This window comes from Temnothorax americanus, unplaced genomic scaffold (genome assembly GCF_048541705.1).
Source record: "Temnothorax americanus isolate GAGA-0224 unplaced genomic scaffold, ASM4854170v1 Scaffold19, whole genome shotgun sequence".
Lineage (NCBI taxonomy): Eukaryota > Metazoa > Arthropoda > Insecta > Hymenoptera > Formicidae > Temnothorax > Temnothorax americanus.
The window spans coordinates 2,823,276-2,847,569 of NW_027509329.1; the positions used below are offsets into that span (position 1 = coordinate 2,823,276).

The window sequence follows — 24,294 nt, forward strand, 5'->3', positions numbered from 1 at the left end:
TCACGTTTTACCCGGCGTAGCTCTCCTTACGTTTCGAGTGTTCTCTCTACGCATCTCAAACTCAAATGACGGCGGAAACCGATGGAAATTCGATACCTTGCTACGGGAGAAATGGAACGAATTAAAGAGAAACGATGCGTCACCATCTTCACGGTATAAAAGCAAGCGCTTTGCCGAGACGCTGAGTGTCGTCGCCTGTGCTTTAAGGCGCTTTGCTTCTCTCTACTTTGCCTCCTTTAATGAATATAAAACGGCACGACACAAGTACGCTGCATCTCTTAAATATTCGAATCAACTTTTTCGCTTATATGCAGTTGCTTCCCGTCTTTTAGATAAATAAATTTGTCAATCGTTAAAAGGCTCCTCGGATAGCATATTTATAGTATATTTTTGTTCTAAGATAATGGCTTTTACGAAATACATGTTCGATATGTTTGTCACAATATTGAATCAATTAACTTTCTCTTATCGTTATCGGGACAAAACGAGAATCCTTTTTGATATCACTACCTGAAGCAGCTTTTTATATATGAGTTTAAAAACAAATTTTTTAATTTCGAAATTTTTTTATTTTGATAGATTCATGATCAATATTTAATTTTTCTATATCCGATGCTTTGAGGGAGGGCAAAATTATACCAAAAAATATTTTAAACGATAACGTTAGGCAAACTATTCCGTGCAATGTATATATGTATATAATATATGTATATATATATATATATATAATATATCTTAGTTATTTTTTTTTGGAATTAGCAAAGCTTTATTTCTACATCCGCGTCGCTATGTCAATGATTAATACGATATGTTTCCTATAATGTTATTATGAGAATTATCAACAATGGTTATCGCACATACAGCGTATTAATATGCATTGTTAACAGGTGTCAATTAGATTACGTTTCAGCTGTGCGATACCGCGCCGACAAATACCGTTGCATTTACTGCGACAGGTAAACGGGGGAGAACAATGTTTTCATTTAGCGAAATGCTCGACGAAATATCTAACAATGTTCCTTAACTGGCCGTTCACCGGTGCGTCTGGCCTACATTGTGCGGCTTAATATATGCGCTTTGCGTTTCACATTACACGGTATTACCGCGTTACGTGCGCGCTGCGCCGGTGCGGATTCGTAAAACAAACACATCGGTTCGAATGGCGGTAGTTACGGGTTGCACCTACGCGGCAATTCCGAAATTAAGGGGGAAGGGGTGCATGCGCGAGCGCGCGCGCCACATCCCGAAATTTAATAATCTCGGTAAGTACACACTTTGCGGTTGCATTATCGCGGATAGCGAGTCGGTGCCAGCTAGCGCGCCGCGCAAAGCGTTAAAAGGCATGGCAACAATGAGCGCCGTGCGAGCTTTTCCTCTGGCGAGGCGAGGCGAGGCCGTGATTTAATGCGCGATCCCACCGCTCTCCCCGCCGCGCCGGTTCTCACATATGTCACGCGAGCACACGCGTGCACGACGTATCACGTGAAGGCACGATATGAGGGTGCGAGGCGAAAAAAAAATAGGGGAGACCTACTCCGCGCGTTGGTCAGCAGAGTCCTCAACGAAACCCCTTGCGAATGTTGTAGAGAGATCGGATATGTTATTGATGACCTCGTGTTCGCACAGTGTGTTCAGTCGCTGACGAAGCGAAAGACGTTTTCGTGCTTGGGATTTAAAAAAGACGTTTGATCGTTTTAAAAAATATCGTTTATCTGCGCGTGCCTTTATATAGTGATCCATTGCAAATAATCAGACGTGTACGTTCCTAGCATTAAAAATTTGGTACGATTATTTTTAATAATAGGATTATTCAAAGTGTATTGATCATATTGTTGTAATACTTTGTAACAATATATAATCAATAGTCATAAAAAATTCCTAAATTTGAACTAATATTTCATAAAATTAGTTATAAATAATTATATTAAGTTTTTATATTTTATTAAAAAATATTACATATATATGCTCTGATGTAATCGATCATTTATACCTACATATATTCGCTATTAAGTTAATTATCTTTTGTATAGTAGTTTTTAATCTACTTTTGAAATATTTCTTACAATAAAAATGGAAACATTTGATGTAATATTACTTTCCGCTAGAATATCCTTCAAAATGGTACTTTTTCATTCGACACCAATATCATGAATTCAAATTTTATAAGGATGGAATCTCGAATTTCAGGTTCTCGTGATTAAGATTCAAGAATATGAAAGCGAATCGTGCCGGCGAGTCGGTCGCTTTGAGAGTAAATGCTTTCATTAGTTTTGATGGGGCAAAGCGTAAAGTGGTCGTACTATCACTGAAGTAAATTTCAAAGGGTATAAGGAATTACTTAGAGAATGTCCCCTCGGCAATTATTTCCGTATATACCGCCATTGAAAAAAAGAAGTTTAAGGGTCGACCTAATAAAATCGCACGGGCGTGTATTAGATGAAAAAAAAAAAAAAAAAAAAAAAAACGTACGACGCAATACAACGCAAAATAATGAATGATGTATCACGCGTAAACGCAAAGTCACAATTCATCATTTCGCACTCCTTTTAGTTACGGGTCTGTGCGGGACGCGTAAAGTGTACCAAAGAGTCTTTGGGGCTGTTAAAGGGTCATCTTATACATTTACAACGAAAGATCCTCTCCTCACTTGAGACCGTGCGCATTTAGAAGCGTGTACGCATGCTGAAAGCAAAAATCGTGCGGACGCGCCCCGTATGACGCACAGAAGGAAATGGAATTTTCGCACCTGCACCTCATTTCTCGCGGGGAGTGGGCCGGACAGAGGGACGACGTTAAGAGCGTCGTCGTCTCGATTCTCGCCCCCTTCGCTTAAGGGAAAAAAAAGGTTTAGTCACGTTCGCTCGAACATCGATCGGCCCTCGGTTATACGTTAGAACTCGACTCCACTTCGTCGCGTTCCTCGTCCTGTCGTTAAAAATTCCCTCTCGACCGGGATTAAATTCATGTAAGCTGCGAGACTGCCGACTGCATTTACCGGTGAAAGCTGCGATTTCCCATATCTTTTCATCTTTCAGCGTTTTTCCGCAACGCCCTAAGACATGGCGCGTCAGAGACGCCGTTCAAAAATCATCGGTGGTTTTTAGCTTAAATCATTCGGCTTAGCGCGACGTGTCGCGCGCCGCGCGATTTCGTATCTCCCTGTCCGGGAAGACGACGAAGAAACACGGACGCTCCTGGAGAAGATTTAAATTACGAATAAACGAAAGAGAGAGGGATAGCAATTTCTGTACAAACGTAGCGAGTCACGAAGGATTTGTCTGCTTTTCGTTGCTTTTATCCGCATTATTTCTTCTGTCTGCTCGCGCTGTCAAGAAATTTTCCCGTCTTAAAATGAAATCGCGGTACCTAATACTACGCGCCCCGTGGCATTCGACGAGAATCTCTTTACGTTCCTCGCCTTTTGTCGCACATGGGTTACTCTTCTATACTTCGCCGTATGGCGGGCTATTTTTGCGATTGGGGTTTGACTTGAGAAAGCCGACCGCGGGTCGACTCGCACGACTTCCTGCCCGACAGCTACTATATAATAAAGGCACGGAAGCATTACGCGAAATAATTTTCCCGAGAATTGAGTGCGTTCAAATAAATATTAGATAACTTTTACGTTGAACTCATACAGCTCAATAATATATAATCATCTAGGAATTAATTTAAAAAATACAAATTTTTTATAAACTTTAATTAAAATTCTGTTAATTAAAACTCTTTAATTTAGAACGCAGGGAGGATCTTAAAAACAGTAAAATATACTATCACATTTCTTGTATAAATGGCAGTAGCACAAAAAGAGCTTTTATGTGTACTCAGAGCTAGATAAAAAGAGAGAAAGAGAGAGTGAGAGAGAGAGAGAGGGGGGAGGGGCGAGCAGAACGATGCATAGCACAACATTGCACTCAGTGTATTTACATTACAGATAACAAATAATCGTTTGGCAAGAACACCGATGCCCGCGAAAATGACAGCCCGATTTTGTTTCAGAAAATTGTAATGGCAAATTCAGTTGTCAATATTAAATGGGAATGGCGCGGAACAAATATCGATCGTCAATATAGATCGGGCGAAAATATATTACACCGTAATTAATTTTTCAGGCATACCCAATATTATCTTCTTAGAATTGTATCACAATCGTTGAAAAATATTGGCAATAAATGTTAATCAATATTAAATGCATTTAATCTGAGAAAAATGTAACTTGGAACTAATTTATATATAGTATATGTATATGTGTATATATGTATATATTTAATATATGTGTATTGAAGTTTCACTTTAAAACAGTCTTAATATCATCAGGCATTATGAATCAAAGTGGCGTGTACTATGTTATAAGGACATTAAAATGTTTTACATCATATGCGATATCATATTTGCAATGTGTTTTTGAATACGAAATTAAATTTCAAAAATTTTGCAAGTGGTATAACGTACACAAATATTTTTATGCAGCTCTTGTTTGATTTTAATCCGTGTAGAGTGGAGAAAAAGATTAAAATATATATATATTTGTAGGTTCTGAAAAGCTTCATGGTGCGCCAGAAATTCGATATGTGGCGTGTTTTTACTGTGCGCAGTTTTAAATCCGTTATATGTAATGCAGACGCTATTATAACGTAACGTTAAAAGTATCCAATTTCACACGATGGAATGATTTTAGTTCAACTGTATTCCATAGGATTATATTCAGAGCTCCGTGTCATAATTATGTTTAACATGGCAATTGCACTATGTGCTATTCAGATATAAAATTAATGTCAATGTCTTTTGAAATTCTCATGTCGATTATCAGAAAATGAATATTACAGAAAATACGCGAGAAGTTTGATCAAATCGAAATTAACCCGTTGCATAAGTGGAAGGATTTTAATACGTGATCATCCCTCTATCTGCTACACGATATAAGAGAATATTTAATTTTGATTTCATACTTTATATAATAATCGGTAATATCGAATATGTACAAATATAAATGTGTTTATAAATAAAAACATATATATATGCGGAAATTTTTAGGACAAAATCCATGAATGAAAGGAGATAATTTTTTAATCATCGCGACTGACTGGTTAATTTCGATTTGGTTTTCAGTTAATGGCAATCGTAATACCTACAGCGGAACGTATATTTACTAATATCATTTAATTTCTCTGATGTTTAGCACGCAACCGAGCCCAATAAATTTATTTTGCAATTCGACCTGTCTAACTTTGTGCGTGTAACTCGAGATGTACGTTTGCCAAAATTGGTAGCGTTCAATTGCATTGACTGCAACAGTTTTGCTCATACTCACATTCATGCTATAACTGAGATATTTGATTCTACGATTCTACGATTCTATATCGCATATAGGTATATATATGTGTATATTGCGGACAATAATAAAAGAAGTTGACGCTTTAAGCATCGATGTAATTGAAGCTTTTCAACGAACAATAGGTTTTATGTTATTACAAAATGCTGTCTCAACAACATTAGTCCATTCAACAATATTGCGCTGCATTTATATATATATATATATATATATATATATATATATTGAAAGATAATAATTTTAATATTATAAAAATAATTTTGCCTTGTAACACGTTTTATAAAAAAAAAAAAAAAAAAAAATGTATGAGAGTGCAAATAACAAATATAAGTTGCATCATAAAGGGAAAGTTTTCTAATAATAATAAAATTAATAATGGCACAGAGCCTACGACGCGTTTCGATTTCTTTATTATTTTTAAAATAATCCAACACTTTTTTTTCGGGGAAAAACTGTTCCAATTGAAATTTTAAGGTGAATTTTGCCTTTTGTTACCATAGTCTGTTTCTCTTCTTCGCTTTTATACCGTCTCGCTTTTAGGTCATAACTCTATCTCTCTCATAGCGCCTCAGCTGTTCTTTCCGACTTCTCTTTAACTCTTAAATTATACGAGTATCCTACAGTCTTTATACACGTCATGGAGTATCTTCTTGGCCTTTTTGTGTGCATGTATGTCACTAACGCGAGCAGAGTCTCAAGAAAGAAATACTGTCGCGACGTACTTGCTCGCATAAAAATGACTGAAATACCTTTCAAGTTTATATATCTGTTTCTTTTTTTTTTTTTTTTTCTTTTTTATATTTCGAAGCTACGAAAATTGTTGAAAAAAATAATTGAAGAATTAATTGATCGGAAGATATATTAAAAATAAGAATAATAAAATTGCGAGACGACCGCTATATAAATAGCTTATGTCTTGTCTCTATATATTCGCAAATAATAGAACGAACATTTTATAAATTTTTCGTGAAAACGAATGGTTTTTAGCAATCCGATACCGCACGGCAAATTGAGTTGCTTTTAGCAGATTGGAGTTGATATTGCGTAGATCAACGTCGCTCGATCCAAAATTAATGGAACATAGTCCGCCTGCGTTCGCGTGTGCGAGAAAAAAAAACCCTATCTCAGTCGGTCAGAGCGTATGAATTTCATTAAGCTATACTTCCATTGGAAGTGATTTCATCTTTCATTCAGCTACATCGGCTGGAACTTGGCGAAAAGCAGCCATTGACGATGTTACAACTTTGTTTCGTATTCACGTGTATTATTACGAATACGCGGTATATACAACCGAACAGCGCTATACGCGCGATACATTCGACTTCATTGTCGAGAGTAGCGCCGGGCTCGCTTAGGAACTTTGCGAGAAGATCTCCCCGCGATCCGGGCGGATCGACGGTGAGTCTTTGTTCGCCTTTGTTATATAGGTATCGCATCTCTGGCAGCATCGGAGATTCCTCTATAGCAACTCGCGTTATACACACGCGATAAACGGAATTCGTGCAGCTTTCATTTTCTATAAACGACAATCGCGCGGCGAGAGCACAGTCTCGTTTATTCGCGGACTACTTACCGCTTGGTCATTGAGCAACCAAAACTCCGCCGAAGCAAACAATAGTGAATATTTGATTCCAAATAATTAACTTTCTATGTCTATACGCGGTTGATACATTCCATATTTTTTTTACAATAAATTATTATAAAAATTCTTTTATCGAATGACTTTAAATGTTTTATCATGACGATCCGTACCTAATATACATATGTCCCGAGTTGTGTAAATTTCTTGTTAGCATGACGCGGCTCGTTTATAGTACACAATCAATAACGTATGATGTTCGTCGGGCAATGAAGGAACAAGGTTTTCCAAGAGATAAAAGGGAAGCCACCGGCCGGCGTATGGCCGACGGATTGGGTTAATTTAATTGAGTAATCGCGAATGGAGGGTGAGGGCGGAAAACGTTTCGTTGTGCGGAAACACAGGCCGCATACCCGCCTCGTTGTTTTGAGAGAATAAAACGGTCGTGTATGATATTTATTCGCGATATATCGTTTTAATTGAAATTTACATGAAGCAAAAAACTATACGTCGTGCCCACGCAATTTTCGAATTGGCGGGGATTTTATGTTATACTGCTAAAATTTGCGTGTCTATTATAAATTTGTTTGTCTCGTGCTTTCCTTTTTATTTCATCTTTCGCCTTTCGTATTTTGCATACGTTACATATTATTTCACGACAAAAGCGCATTTTATTAACGTTGTATTGTATTTTGTATTAGATCTTAAAATCGTCTTTTTTATTGCTACTGTAACATCAGTCTAACATGTCAACATTGTATAAGGGGCTCAGAAAAAGTACAAAAGATAGAGATAAATGACAAAAGTTTTTATTCTAAATACAAAATCTAAAACGGAAAGCTCACCTGCCGCAATTATATATTATGCTACTTGAGATATTTTAAAAAATCGTATTTAGTTTTTATTATAGTGTTTTCACAAAAGCACCTCGTATATTATATAATTTTTCAAAGTCCTCTTATATACATTGACATGTTTTATATAAATGCTTCAATGTCTGATGGGAAAGGGATCCTTTTATATTGCGAAAGTCGATTGGTTACGCGAATAAGATTTTTAGCGGCACAAAGAAACGCGATATTCGATCCGTTGATCATTCTCGTGACAATTCCGCAGCTTTTTAAAGTTCGGGAAATATAGCCCGAGTGGATAGCGCGGCGGAATGAGAACTTCCGTGTCTTCCGTTTATTTCTGCGGCATCGAAAGTCTGCTCACGTTCTCATCCGTTAAGCTACTTCCCCGACGAGCAAACATCCAATAATTCCGTTCGTACTTTTTTTTCGTACGACGAAGCGTCACGGTTAAGATATAGATTCGATTGCTCTCTAACAATGTCGGGAACTTTATAGCAGATATTTCTAGGAATGCGTACGAAATACAAAAATGCACGCAATAAATAATAATAACGCAATAATCAGTTAAAGCAATAATGCACTTAATATTCTATCCTCTCTCTATGTGTCTATGTATAATAACATATCCGTATATATTCACAAGCTAAATAAAATATAAAACATACTGCGTATCTCGTATACGCACCTCTTTTTTTCTATATTACTGAAGCAGCAGGTGCAAACGGCACTAGCCGCCGTTGTTACTTTCAAATTAAGAAAATTAATGTGAATACGAGTCCGGTACTTCACGAAATTCCCTCTTCCCCTTATTCTCCATATATTCTCCGATACATAATAAAACCCGTGGGTGCAGTTGGCCCGCGCCGAGCTAGCTAGGGTCATTACGGATTATTATTGGGTCGGCGATGTTTAATATAATTTATATTTTATCGTGGGTATATATATACTATTATACTAAAATAGATATTACCCGCGCAGCCTTCTCTCTCGCTTTTCCCCCCTTTTGCGAAATTTCTCATTTCCATTAAACGTCGAAGAAAAATGTGATGCGGGCTGCTGCTCCGTCCCTCCGATTTTTCACTCCGTACATTTGGATGCGGAAAATCGTAAAAAACCGAATGTGTGCGATGAAATATTTAGGCGGATGCGTTACGTTTCTCTTTTAGTATAGGAACAGGCGCGTCAAATATTTCGTCATTCGTAGAGATTGAGCAAATAGCATTTTAGAATCTCTTCAAACAGCGAATATTCGATATGCAATATGCGAGAGCGCGCGTTTGTCTGGAAATTTTGGCTTGCCGATATTTGACCACGTCGAAATAAATTGTAAATAACATGGGGGCCGTACAATATGTCGTGCAACGTCGCGTGTTACTTAACTTGGCGGAGATTAGCCGAATCTAGTGCGTTTTACCGGTGACTTTCACGCGCATTTCTAACGGTCGATTGTATATTATAGCAATATATTTAACGGCGCGGGACCTCCTCGCTCCCGCTGCTTTCTGGCGACGGGTGGAAATGAAATTTTCCAGCGTTACAACGAATTGGTTATTGCCACGAGCGATATTTCCTAACGGTACACGCGCGGGAATTTACAACCGCTATAAACGATCGATTATCTTTCGGTACAATGTATAGCAGCAGCAACATCCGTCCGTGCAATTGTATGAGTATGGTCCGGGTAGATAACTAAATAATCAGGCAGGATAACTTTTCAAAGAAAGGATTTTGAGAAGCATGGAAAATTTGTAAAATTGTCAATATTATAGCAACACTTTTAAATCTGTTCGAGATACGTTGAGCGGTATTTTTATTATTTGTACCTTCTTTATTATTCGTCTCTAATTTATTATTCGATATTGTGAAATGTCGTAATATTTTTTATTTTTGAGTGACTCAAGTAACTCAATATAACCTGGACATTTTTATCGATTTTCATATGACTCTGTCTTAAATCTCATATTGCTGATGCAATATTAGAATATATATTATAAAGTACCTATATTATACGTGATTATCTCGGAGAATATACAAGTACTTAAATATTACAGTGTATTCGATTTAAATTGATCGACATTTGTATTCAACGTCAGCTGATAATTTGATTTAAAAAATAATATATCAGCTGCTTCTTTTTTTAACGTCAATAGAATCATATATGAAAAAAAGACCAGAAAAATGTTAAACAATTATATTTACCAGACTGTATATTCGGGAAATAAGAGAAATTTAATAACGAATCAGCAACACCATTGTTACGCATTTTAAGCGTTTGTATATGATACTCAAAAACACGCAGCATTCAAATACCACGGCGAGAATCAACGACGCAGTTTTTCCCATTTGTATGAATGTCGTTTTCAGCATGAATAACAATTCCCATTTACAAGGAATATTCGTTCGTTTGGTAGCGATAACGAGACGCGGATAATAGGCGAATAACTAGTATCACGGAAATGGAACAATTTAGCCAATCCGTCTTCGCATGAATACATTTTATCGCGTTTACCCATAATTATTAGCCATTGGTACAAATGCCCGAGAATTGGTTATTTGAATCGTTTACAATATGTTATATTATTTTTTAGAAAAATTCGAAAAATCCACTCGCGACTGGTCAAAGTACTTTCTTTATATTTTTACTAGCTGGGGTTACTCGGGCTTTGCCCCGGAGGACATATATAATCAGACACGCAAATAGTCTCTCTCTCCTTCCTCTCTCTCCCCTTCTCCCCCCTCCCCCTTCTCTCTCTCTCTCTTTGTCTCTCTCTCTTTCTCTCTAAATACAATTCTTTAAAATTCGATTAATTATTTTCCGAAAAATTCGTCAAACTTCTGATACCGCTTTCCAAAAAGATCGGTAATGAAAAATTATATACTTGATAGCACTCCCCGGGAAATTCAATCCCTACTTTATGTACAATTCTTTGAAATTCAGTCATTCGAAACTGGTTTTTAAAAAGATCGGTAATAAAAAATAGTACACTTTATAGCACTCCCCGGGAAATTCTACCCCTACTTCATGTATAATTCTTTGACATTTAATCAATTATTTCCCGAAAAATTGGAAGAATTAAAAAAACCGGTTTCCAAAAAGATCGGTAACAAAAACTGTACACATTATAGCGCTCGCCGTAAAATTCTACCCCTACTTCATATACAATTCTTTCAAATTCAGTCAGTTAATTCCCGAAAGATTGAAAAAATTTTAATACCGGCTTCCAAAAGATCGGTAACGAAAAATTATACACTTCATAGCACTCCCCGGAAAATTCTACCCCTGTTTAATCTACAATTCTTTAAAATTCGGTGAATTATTTCCCGAAAAATTAGAACAATTAAAAAAACCGGTTTCCAGAAAATCGGTAACAAAAACTATACACATAGTGACACTCCCCGGAAAATTCTACCCCTATTTCATATACTTTTGGTAAAAATTTGGTTCAGGGGTTTGGGCTGGGCGGCGTTGATGAGTCAGTGAGTCAGTGAGTCAGTCAGTCAGTAGTCAGTCAGTAAGGACATCTTCCTTTATATATATAGATTATAAAATATTTGATTATGTAGAATATTTTACAAAAGAAAGAATATATAATCAACCATATTACCTCTGTAATTACCGCCCGTATAAAAATTGTAACAGAACGGGGCAGTTAATAATTTACATTATCGATTGCTTTGAATTTTGATAAAAAATGGATAAATTACGCGAAATATTTGTTTCAATAGATAGTCGCCTCAATACGTACGAATTATTAATCGTGGGAATTAACAAATCGCTTGAATTAACAATCGCGAATTATAATAATCGTTGGAGAACGGTTGCATTTGGGGGAGCAGAGATGGATAGTATACGCTTTGTTTCAAGTGATACAAGTAATAGCTATGAGTTATATGGATGGATAGATTATATGCTCAATGTGGTAAGAAGATTAGAATAAAACGAGTGCTCTAGAAGAATTGAATTGATATAACTATTATTATAACAATTTGAATTCTTTTATAAAATAAAATTATTTTTGAAAAATTGTTTTTAAGTAAATTATTGGTTAAAATATTTTACATGATATTAAAGTATTTCCCATTTCTTTTATTCATGCATGCGCCAGATATGAAAAAATGTTTGAGTATTACTTTCTTGCATCAGTTTGTACGATATTTAATTCTGAAAATTTATATAGACAAAAAATTTCTGATTTGACTTAAAAATATATTTGGGAGAGGGAAAAAAAGTACTAAAAGATACTAAAATACTACACCTAAATTTTTTAATAAATTTTCTCTACTCTACAAATAACAATTTATTTTTTTTATCGTTTATATGATACATATTTTATTTTATCGTTCGTAAGACGAGAATACAGTGAAGAAAAATAACTTAAATAAAAACTTAATTTCAAGAACGTTAAAGTTTTATTGTTATTTATAAGTAATTATGCTCATTTCTATCTCTTTTTTTTTACTTTTTGTTATTTATTTGAGCATTAAATAAATTCGAGAATGCAATCAATTTGAAATGCGTTTCATTAAAATTGATATTTATCTTTATAATGTTTTTTTGATGAAATATTTCTTGAATATTTTTCTATAGAACGCGCTTGTGTGTGGCCAAAAAGGCCGGGAACATAATAGATTTGATAAAACAACTTCTCCTTTAAAGAAATTATTATAAACTATTATTATTCATCATTTAATGCCGAGTATACTTTAGTTAATGAAAACCTTTGTTGGTAAGTAAAGTGGTCAAATTGATTGGAATCAACTATTGGTTCCAGAATTAAACATTTGTTTATTTAATATTTATATTCTATATATATATATATATATATATCTATATTCCACTCAAAGCAATAGATCTATGATATGTTACATCTATCAACAATATTTGCGGATCCATCAATTCGGATTAAAATTATAGTTTATTACTTACCGATACGATGCACAACGGCGGAGTTGTAGCTACGTCGATCTGCAAAATACAAGTATAAAATCGAAATTATAGGAGCAGCCAAAATAAAATAAACGTTTATAATAATAACCATTGGGCTCTTCGAATTTTTTACTCACTTTTTGAATAATTAAGTAATTATTAAGTAACAATTTCTGAAAATTTTTTCTCTCTTTTTGAATATAAACTTTTATTAGAATTGTCCTATAAACAGAAGTCACTTTATTAATTTCTATTTGAAATAATTTTGATAAACGATCTAATTAAGCGGAATGGACAATTAATTTTGCAAACAGCAAATAATATATAAATAATAAATTACTCACCCCAAGGTTGCTCCGCTGTCGCCTGATGCCTCCCAGGTCTCCTCCTCCTCCTCTCAGTTTTCTTCGTTACATACACACACTCGCACTCACAATACACACTCGAAAACGCGGTAATAACGATCGCGCGGCACTTTGTACAGCACTTCTGATATTAACCGTGCTCGCAATCCTAATAAAGATACATTAAAAGAAAGTATTATTAGTAAACGGTTGATAGAGATAGGTTTTTTCGTTATTTTTTCATTATTTTTTCGTTCGTTGTCATTTCGACGATTACTCTTCGATTTTTACTTCGCGTTTTTGCTCCCGAAATAATAACGAACAAATTACATCTAAATCAGTGAAAAGTTCAAAGTGCAACGCACTGAACGAACCGCACGAGATAGTAGCCACCTATTTTCCACAAGTAGCCATCTAACACGCTTAAGAATTAGTTATAAAAAATTGATTAAATATATATAAGATGTAAGATATATGAGCGTTAGTTATTTGCAAGGTTTGATGGTATTTCTGACAATGGAGGGATATTAACCGCGATATAGACGGAGCGGCTCACGAAGCTGCCGACCTGCTCGAACGTCGCTGCGCGAGTGATAGCGCGGCGACGGCGACCTTGTGTATACAATGGCTCGGCGTACATTACGAAAAACAAGGCCGCACGTGCACCAGCGCGATTGTTGACGCGTTAAAAATGTTTAACGGTTTTATATAATTTATTCACGCTGAATGGCTTTTCAGTTACCCGTGTAAAAATAATGACACTTTATTCCGCGGCACAATGTGCTGTTAACAGAGTCGAATTAATTAAAATTAACACGATAATCCGTCCGAAAATGCACAATTGAAACTCATTGTCAGCATTGGACGTGCGTTTCGAACGAGCGTAGATGCCGCGAAATACACCATATGTATTAACGCAGCCAGCTTTTTCGCGAGTGTTTTAAATCTCGCCGATCCAGCGATTGATCGTGTATTATTCCGCGCTCGCAACCTGAAAATTACATTAGTTACATACGAGCCGATAAAATGTTTAAAACGCAATGAGATTTTGTGATTAGATTGGAATTCATCCCGTATTCTAATAAATAAGTCACGCCGCTTTGATAATTATGATCTCGATTACGCAATTAATTATTATCGCGGATATCAATTAATTTGTACGGATTGGTAATCGTTAAATATTTATAAGTAACGATCGCGTTTGGTGTTTCATACTGCTTGCCACGATCGCGAAGAATAATGTGACGACACGCGGAACTATAATACCTGCTTGCTTGAATATTTCCGTATACGAATGTGCAACGATCTTGCGCATATATCTAATGTAGTACACTGAAAGTCATTTAAATCAAAGCCGCGTGCCGATTGTTATCGTCCCGCGAAATATTTGACATTTTGTAAGATAAATTCACACTGAATTTTCGTCGACTTAAATGTTTTTATTGTCTTAATTTACTTATTATTGTCAGAGTAAGAGCGGAGCGATACACAAATATCTATATTATTTTCGATATTATTGGAGCAAGTAATTTTAGCAACAAATTATATGGGTATGGATGTATTTCGCGTATACGATATTTTTATATTTAATTATATATTTTATACATACATATAACAGATATATTACGAATATATTCTCTGTATTATAGATATATTACTTACGTTTTATTATATTTTGTATATGTATATTGTTTCTTGCATTTCAAATTAATTATTACCAAATGATAAATTATCACGCTTTTTGCCATTAGAATCAATCGACTCGGCAATTCTGTGTGTTATTTTATACTCTCAATCCAAAAATAATACAAATTACATTTAAATAATAGCGCGACACAATCATTAAAGAAATAGTATCGCCTTTAACGGAAGAATAATTTATAATTTGCAATTCTTTATTATTTTGATTTCTACTACGAGTAATTCGCACGATTGTTAACATACCATATTTGTTCGTAATTATAAGCTTTGCTTTAATATGTTTACGAATATTGTTAATTGTAATATAAAATTGCTAAACCAGATTGCATTAGAGAAGACACGATCATATTTCAAAAATAAAAAAATAACGCGATGACGTACGGGGCAGATTTTTGTGACGAATGGTATCGAGGTAGCGCATTTAAGTATAGATACTTGTATAATCCAGAATGTGCGATAATCTGCATCTAATTTCCTTGATTATGTTTAATTGGATTCAAGGATGTACAATTACGTAAAGCTATACTCTCCGTCATGGAAGGAGGAAATCTATATAGCTGTGTATTGATTATGCTGGAGCAAAGCACAATCCTTCATTCCCTCGTCGCTACTTTGGGGCCGAGTTTCCGGGTTGTTATCGTACATTGTCGGGAGAATGTAGTAGCCCACTGTTCATAATCCCGCAGGACAACGAGGGATTCGTGAAGCTACGGGTGAAATACTTCACCGACGGATTAATATCGATTGCGTCCTTTGGCTTTTTTTCGGGCAAACTTATTGTTAGTCATAGCTATTCGTAGAAATATCACTGCATAATAGACAGCTAGTTGAATCAGACTGAAAAAAAAGACGAGAACAATGTGCTCTTTATTTTAACTAAAAATAGAAGCTGAATCAATTTATGGTTGGTCTGGTTGCAAACGCCGATATGTATATATATATATCTTGATACTTGCCGCTTATAAATTGATTTAATAGTGGCATTTTTGCTACTAGAACACTTCCATTTTAGGGGACATTTCCATTTTATACATTACGCCTAATAAACTTTTCTACATATTATTGTTAAAGTATATTTCTGGCGAAAATATCGAATTAAATATTATACGTTTTCTATTATTTAAATATCATAGGAAATATCTACTTATATTTTTTATTAATATTTAAATATTGCACGTTTTGTTGGCAACATGTATGTATATATTACAGCTGAAGAAAAGTAGATATTACGATAATATCGAGAGAATTTTAACCGAGACGACAGAAGAAATTGTATTTTGACTAAGGCTATTTGAATTTGCATAAGAATATCCTGTTTTTTTTGCTGCATCTTTTGGATTATATTTGGCGTAATTATCGTAATCTACCACATCGTTCGATATCCCCGAAAAATACAAATGTAGAAATTTTAAAAAATTCTAACAATTTTAAATAATTTTTTTACTTTTGGCACGTTATGATTTTTCTTTAATTTTATTGTTCTGTATATAAATAAGATCTAGACTAAATAAACGAATGAAGAATCTTGCTTCAATGAGTGCGGATAGCGTAAATACGAACGAACTCAATTCACACCGATAAACATATTGTCATATTTCATCCTTTTCACATCGATGGAACAATACTCACTACATTTATTTATAAATAATATAATTGTTTGTTCTTCTTAACCTGCCTTAATCTGCCTTTTAACATATAAACATACGAATTTAAAATATTAACAATCTTGACGTACAACTGTTAGTAGCAATTACAATAAACGAATAAACTCAATAAAGTTCTCACACACATATTATACAATAATAACGAATAATTCTAGAAATTTTTAAGCGATCAGACAACTTTTTGTGCTACGTATTATACATCTGAATTATTATTATTATTAACGCTCCTTTATACCTCACGCGGGTATATCAAAGCGATCGAATTGCTCGCTTGGGAGGAAAAAGAGCGTTCTGTCGTACATAATCTGAGTGGACGGGGAAGAATTCCAAAGAAGCGTTTCGCATCGGGCTAACAGCGGTGATCCCAGCGTGAGCTTTTACACATCTCGGCGCCCCTTATAGCTTTCAATGGTCGTAAAGGTCGTAAGGCACACGCGATATACAGGTATATCGGAGCGCTTAACTTTGCTCGTTCTTCCGCGAATTTTCTTATCAGATGCCCAGTCACATCGTGCAAATCCATCGTGATGCCATCTCGATAAGGGCTAGCTTATTCGTAGAAAATAACTACATGGCGGAGTATCCAATTATACACGCACTGTGTCGTGGCAGGCTCGCTTTGGTCGCGGCGGTCGGCTCAGCATCGCTCGGTGCGTGTCGCCGCAAGGAATCGCCGCGCCGTGTCGATAGCTCGAAACGCAATTCGTTTTCATTAACCACTCAGCAAAAAGTTTACGATGGCGAGGCAGCACGAGAGAAAAGTAATGATTTATCGTGTATCCCCCATCGATACAGCGACCGACGCAGTTTGAAAGAAACGCGATATTGTGCCACTGACGTTGATCCAATAGAGTTCGTTGAATCGGTTTGATTGATTTAAAGTTGTTTGAAGCGAGTACGGACATTTTTCAACGAACAATTTCGACAATACGCGTGGCGCGAGCACAATTTGTTGAACAATTTACGTCCGAAATAAAGTGACTTGTCGATAGAAAGTGCGTTATTTTAATTCCGAGAGAACCGCAAATGCGACGAGCGATACGTATACCGAATTTCGATAATTCCGCGACGCTGCGATTTAACGAGACGACAAACTGCGTCGCATCTCGTGCCTACCTAAGTCGGTGTCGGTGCGACGGTAATAAATCGGAGTGACTTAATTAAAGGATGTTTTCACGGGGAGAAAAAAAAAGAGAACGTCCCGACGAATCGAGAAACTCGAGCGTGCTGCCCGTTGAAATTAAGGACGGAAAGGGAAAAAGGAAAAGAGAAATAAGAGAGGAAGTAAGAGCGAATACTTCGAGATAATGGAAAGGTTGCGTGTCTCTCTGCAGATATATTTTACAGCATATAGCGACGTTTTTGGAAATATTTCTGAGAATATTACTCGCAGTAGATACTAAATTACATTTTTACCCTATTCAGAGTGAAAATAATCTTAAAAAGATATTAAAAGGATGAAAAAAAAATGCAAGGTTATATATATATATATATATATATATATATATATATATATATCATTAAAGCATACTGTTCGTGCACATATATCAATCATATATGGCAAATGTATTCATCACGCTCGTGTAGAAGGTAGTACACAGAAGATAGCACCTAGCTTTCTTGCCCGATATATTATCGCGCCTATCTCTGACAAGGTAAAGCCATCTTGAAAGCGGAAACACCATTATGACTAATGTACTTACCTTGACTTCTCGCGTATTCTCGTTCTGTATATCAGGGTGAGTATCGGGTTGTGGTGTGTGGCAAAAGAATCTACAAGCCGGGCCAGAAATCAAAGCGTTGAATATTTATTGAAAAACGAATCGCTATGTACAAACGTATTAAATACAGATGCGTGACATTTATACAGGATCGCAAGGGAGGAAGGAGACAGCCGGGAAAGGGTACGTCTGATCGCGTACAGTAGTCAATATGTCCGCCGATAACAATAGATAACTGGCTTTATACTAGTGACCCGCCGTGCGCAGTTTGCTTATTTACAACCCATTTCGCCGTTTATATTTGCACGCAGAGATTGGCGTATGCCGTTTCGCCGTGCATGTCTAGCAGCCTGGAACGACGATATTTATTTGCCTAAAGGCTGTCGTGGGCGTGCGCGCGCGCGCAAGAGAGAGAGAGGGAGGAGAGGAAGAGAGGGAGAGACAGAGTAAACGCACGGTTTTTACTTAAATTACTACAGACAACGGTAATATGATAGACGAATGCAAACTGGAGATATATGTCGGGTTATCTACACGAAATCAATAAAAGCATATCTCTTTATATATATCGCAATGTTTATATCGTCTCAAATAACTTGAGATTTTGAGAAATCAGAAGCCAGAACACGCTTACGCGAATATTTTGAAAATAAAATCGTAGAAACTTGTGAAACATTTTAAATTCACAAATTATCGATTACTTTTCTATATTATTAAATTTTACGCGATACACAGATGTAATACAGATTTTCTTTTGTTATACAGAATATTTTTAACAAAGAGTCAATCATCAAATGTTCTCATACATATTTCACTCACGCGAGTATGTCAGTGTGGGCTACCTGGAAATCAAAGAATTACCAAATTGGCATGCGATGCATCCGAACAACAGCGATGTTGTACGCGAAATGCAAGGAATTTAATTCGATTTGTGTTCCGAACACTGCTGTTCCATCTCGTTCGATTCTATCGTATGTATTTTAAGCAAAAGATCCCGTGTCTCTCTCTCCGGCCGATACCTCCTCGATCGCATTGAGAAACGAGCGCGAAAAGAATGAATAGCGAGGGATGAGGCGAACGAGTGGGGAAAAGGGTGCGGGGAAAAAAAAAGCGATGGCCGTGTGTTTCGTAACGAAGGCAGCAGATATTAAATTCCATCGGCAAACGCGGAATCCGCGTGTACTCGGGGAGCGTCCGAGTTTCGACTTTTGTTTGCGTCTAACGGCGAGAGGCGAGTGCGCGATCGGGCCGCTGCCATTGGCTGCGTACGCATGAAAAATAGAGCTCGTTTGAGCTGATAAAAGAGAGAATGCGTTGTTCAACGAAAATCAGACTCCAGAGCGAACGATGCTGGATACGCTCGAGCGATGCCCGAATAAATTGTGTAAATCTTTTTCGTTCGCCGCGGAGAAATGAGTTCTTTTCTCATTGAATCGTATTTCGTACCACTGCCGAAGCGCATTTCGCGATATTGTCTTCCTCGACATATATTGGTCGATGACATTGAATTGTGCTATATACGTATTAGGCGATTAAGCGACGTCGGGCAGTTTTCGAGACGGTATATAAAATCTCATTGTATAAATTTTGCAAACGTTCTTTCTCTCACTTTACTACAAGTTCTGCTTATCTTCGTTTATTATTTAACGTATCTTAATAATTACGCTGGTATATCAAGTTTGTGTAATATCACTGTGCGTGATTTAAGGAGGCTTCTGCAGTGGATGGAATTTCTCAATTCTGCGGCCTGATCCACTTTCGACCACTTCGCCGATGCACTCGTTGGAAGAAACGTATAATGGCGAGATCCCAGAGTCGATGCATTTACAACACAGTTAAGGTTTTTTTCATTATTAAAAATTGTACAAAGTGTTCTCTTCTGTCTGCTTAATAGATTATCGCTATGTTGAGAATAAATAGTCGGCGGAGTCGATTCGATTACGTAATAATCTATAATAATTTTCACACTTACGGTTTTTTCTCTGAACGTCAAGGAGAACGCTTCCTACAGAAAGAACTGTCGTTGTAAGTTGATTTATTAAAATCAATCATCTTTTGAAGTCAATAGAGACGACGATATGTATGCGATATGTTGAATTTTCAATGATAATTATGATAATTTTATCATCAGAAAGATATGTTCATTATATTTAAAGCAAAATTTTTTTATATAAAATATTTTACTACACTTTTGTTAAGTGTCAATGATATAATCCACGATTTTGAACCTTCTCGTTGAGTAAATTAAAAAAGGACTGATACAAAAATATACAAAAATATACGCGAAAGTTTCTAATTTTACATTTCTTTTTGTAGGAAGAAGTACAATAATGTAGTTTGAGTCATCACACGTTCGATCGTGCAGGAAGCTGTAGTCTAAAATTATCACCACATTATGTATTCTCCCAAGTGATTATATGTACATACATCGGCCCTGTAAAAGATACACCCGTGAATCCTGCAGGATCGAACACATACGGATTTTCTGGCGATCGTATCAATTACATACATTTGAAAGATTGAACATGGGTATATAAAGAATTGAGATATTTTATAAAGTATTGATTGCTGAACCTCGAACCTCGAATCGAAAGGTCGCGATTGATATCACTTGATATATTCGTTTCGCTAACGCAGTGGCAGTAGTCCTTAAGATATTCTTAACCTTTATATATTAATTCATCAACGTCACGTCAATATTAGATTTCGCATTTTCGCAATTAATCAAGCGATCAAGCGAAATCGTGCAAAACATCCTTGATCCGTCGTTTATTTGTCGTTGTCAATTTACAGAAACTTGAATCTTGATCCAACTAATGAATTTTTAATTAGCGATCTGGATAATGTTTAAATAATGTGAACGAAAATATAAGAGGAACAGAGATAAAATCATTAATAGAAAATATGAAAATATAAAGATTAACGATAGAAAGATTAAAAAATTAAAAAGGACATTTATCAATGGGCTCATTTCATATTGATCTGACAATGAGATATAGTCTTTTTAACTGATTTCGCTTCTGATATAAATCATAAAATAAATTCCACGAAGGACAAAAAAGACACGTTACAAAAAAGGAATGAAAATCCTTTTCCATAATTGTTTAATCGTACACATTCATCGCTTATATATGTTCTACTTTTAATTATCTTACAGATCACGAGCATGAGTTTTCTTAGCCTGCGCGAGGCTAGGTACCTAGAACAACGTATCGGGATTTGCGCGACGTACAAGTTTTTGAACGTCACGGAATATCTCTCGTCGCGTTTCGCAACAACTATTGTTTTCCTTTCGCTATATACGTACAGAACCATTCTAACAAGTATATAAGTCTTTCAGTATTTCATACTAACGACAGCAATTTACCTGGAAATGTATTTTACTGTTGAGATATGTGTATCATATCAGGTCGAGTAGGGGGACAAAAGAGTCCAAAGAATAAATGATGACCTCATAAATTTGATCGTCAAAAGAAAGCATGTATACACAATATATATAGTTAAGCGGATTATATCACGTTTATAGTCTATATAGATTGTTTGGAGAGCCGATCGAATTTTTATGCATATCAATTGCAGCAGAAACATTTACCGGGTAAATCGCCCATCTCTATTCCATACTATAAACTTAACATCAGGTCACATGTACTCCTGTTTTCCCCATCTAGAATCACGATATATCCAACATATTACGGCTCTTGCCGAAAGTCGAGCAACGGGGCACGAGAGAAGTTTTGTGTATCGATGATAGAGCTAACAACCCTAAAACGATTATGCGATACGACCGCCAATAGAATGCCGGTCTTATAGAATGATCTAATAATTTACATTGTCGATTAATCCTTCAACATTCTTTACACACTTTATATGAATTTATACTGCAACCTCTAATGGTATTGTCAAACATTTATGCACTTTGGCTAAGCGCATCTTAAGCTTAAGAGTAGTTTAGGAGAACTTAACGCAAACTTAACGCGCGGCTTAAGAGTACTCTTCGCGAAAAATGCTTCCCGTACGGCGCAACGATTAATTTTACAGAACTGTTCCTCTTAACCCATTTCATAAATTTTTTTTGTGCATTGATAAGCTCCTTGAAGCGACGTTCGTATAATTCTTTCTGCGCGCCGCTGTGGCGAGTGTTCGATTAAAAAGTTAACGAGAGAAATCGTCGTCCGAGTGAATTGGAGGGAAGGATATTGATCGTGCAATTAAACGGTTGGATGAACGATAATTAGCCTGTCTTTACATTTGTCTTCTCGATAGGTTGAAAAATAAAACGGAGCAAAGGCTATAAAGTAGTTTTGTTCGCGGGAAACACATTGATTAATATTGTGATCGATTCGGTCGTATACGCTCGTATATTTTGCTTTCCTAAAAACAACAATGCGCTTAATTGTCTTAAAAATGGTATATGTATACGTGTATATATAGATCTATTCTTAAAAAAAAAAAACAAATTTTTTTTTCGTGAACAACACGTTTATGAAACCGACATATATAAAAAAGGCCCGAGAACAAATAACTTAATCCCATGAAAAAGTCGGCGAGACTCCGATCTAAAGGTCCACCTTTTTTTTTCATTTCAAGGATCGGAGTTCAGAAATGACTACGTTATTCGTCGGTGGAAATGTTACGTAGAACGCGCGATTTTCGAGCCCGATCCACGTATATCCCCGAACGTGACACAAGTGCCGTTACGGCGGGAATATCATAAGCTTGTTTGCTGACAGTATCAATTTTGGAACAGCGCGTATGTGCGATTTATCGAACGTGCTCCTCTCATATTGCCGGCACTAGTGACGTTCCATTTCGTATCGAATGCCACGGATCAAAATCATAATCTATCGATTTCGATTGCACGGACGTGGATACTCGATGTCGTGGATACTCGGTATCATTATCGCTTGGACTATCCGTCAATCCGTAACTTCTGTAGATTGATATAAGAATAATGAGCAAAGAAAGAAAAGAGAAACGAGAAAAGAAGTTGCACGAGAGAACAAGCCGGAAGATCGAGTAGCTATCACGTTAATTAAGCGTGTAATATAACAATCACAAATTTCCAATGATATGTCAATCAAAATAATGTATACAAAATTTAATATCTCGCAGATTAAAAAATAGTGTGCTTATAAAATTAATAATCTATCGCTATTGTCCAAGCATTGCGCATTCTTAGATTATGCGTATCTCGATGAGACAGATGTCGATCCATTTGCAGCGATAACGTTCTGCAGTTTTGATTCGCGCAAAGAAATAATTAAAAAAAGTAAATTTTGTAATAGATAATGTCTTTGTAGTTTCCACACGGACGCTACGGCGACGGTGATTTGTGCGGTTTATGCCAGTTATCGATTAAATTCACAGCGCTATTCACAACGATGTATGTCAACGGCCAAAAAAAAATGTGATATTAATGTCGTGAACCGTGGAAAGTTCTTGGCGCGATCAGCTCGTAGATTCCTATAACATCTTCGTAAGTGCCATCGTACAATATAGTTATCATCGACACTGTGAACGCATCCGACCATGCCGCACAAACAATTCATGCTCGTTTATAGCCGATTTACGGATCGTCACCCTAAGTACTAACTTGGTCTGACTTGGTCTAACTTGGTCGATGAAGGGCAGTTCCACCAATTGCCGTTTAACTCGCCGATCATAGAAAGCCGGATGAGGTTCCAGCCTTCCAGTTCTCTATATCAGGTGTCGTTCGACTCGCCGGGCTTGTAACCGAGATTTTTTCGTTGCAGGAACAGATGGATCTCGCGAAAGTTTGGTCGGTCGACGTCGTTCCTCTGCCAACACTCGCGCATCAGATCGTAGATCTCTTTAGGACAGTTCTTTGGCAGCGGTAGTATCATCTGTGTAAAAATAAGCGCAAGTCGATTCTAGCGTCATCAATTATATACATCGCGAACTGAACATTTTATGTATAATATATAGAAAATGTGTTGATATATTTTCGCGTCGTGCCAAAATGAAAAGCAGATTGTTCTCGCGATCTAATTTTAACAATAATCTCATTATTTAACGCGGTATTACCGAAATAAACGGGTACAAATATAATAAAAATATTTTGCGCTCGTAATTAATCGTTCGTAAATATTAAATGGTCTACAAAACCGAGAGAGCGGAATAACAATTCTTACAGTGCGCATGTTAGTTTCAA

At 36.3% G+C, this 24,294-nt stretch overlaps 2 protein-coding genes and 1 long non-coding RNA gene across 4 annotated transcripts in view; 1 reads left to right on the forward strand and 2 right to left on the reverse strand.

Annotated features, from left to right (window-relative positions):
- The window catches only part of LOC143896526 (discoidin domain-containing receptor 2), a 116,117-nt gene extending 103,406 nt beyond the window's left edge, over positions 1-12,711 (reverse strand). Inside the window, exon 1 of the mRNA XM_077404430.1 lies at positions 12,693-12,711. The gene's annotated coding sequence lies outside the window, so the exon portion shown is untranslated. The remainder of the gene's footprint in view (positions 1-12,692) is intronic.
- The window catches only part of LOC143896528 (uncharacterized), a 201,236-nt gene that overhangs the window by 151,260 nt on the left and 25,682 nt on the right, over positions 1-24,294 (forward strand). The gene's annotated exons all lie outside the window — the stretch shown is intronic.
- The window catches only part of Ddr (discoidin domain-containing receptor 2), a 195,130-nt gene continuing 189,022 nt past the window's right edge, over positions 18,187-24,294 (reverse strand). For both annotated transcript variants that reach the window (XM_077404427.1, XM_077404426.1), the window contains one exon: positions 18,187-23,986. In XM_077404427.1, the coding sequence (XP_077260553.1) occupies positions 23,825-23,986 (162 nt within the window). In that variant the 3' untranslated portion in view covers positions 18,187-23,824. The remainder of the gene's footprint in view (positions 23,987-24,294) is intronic.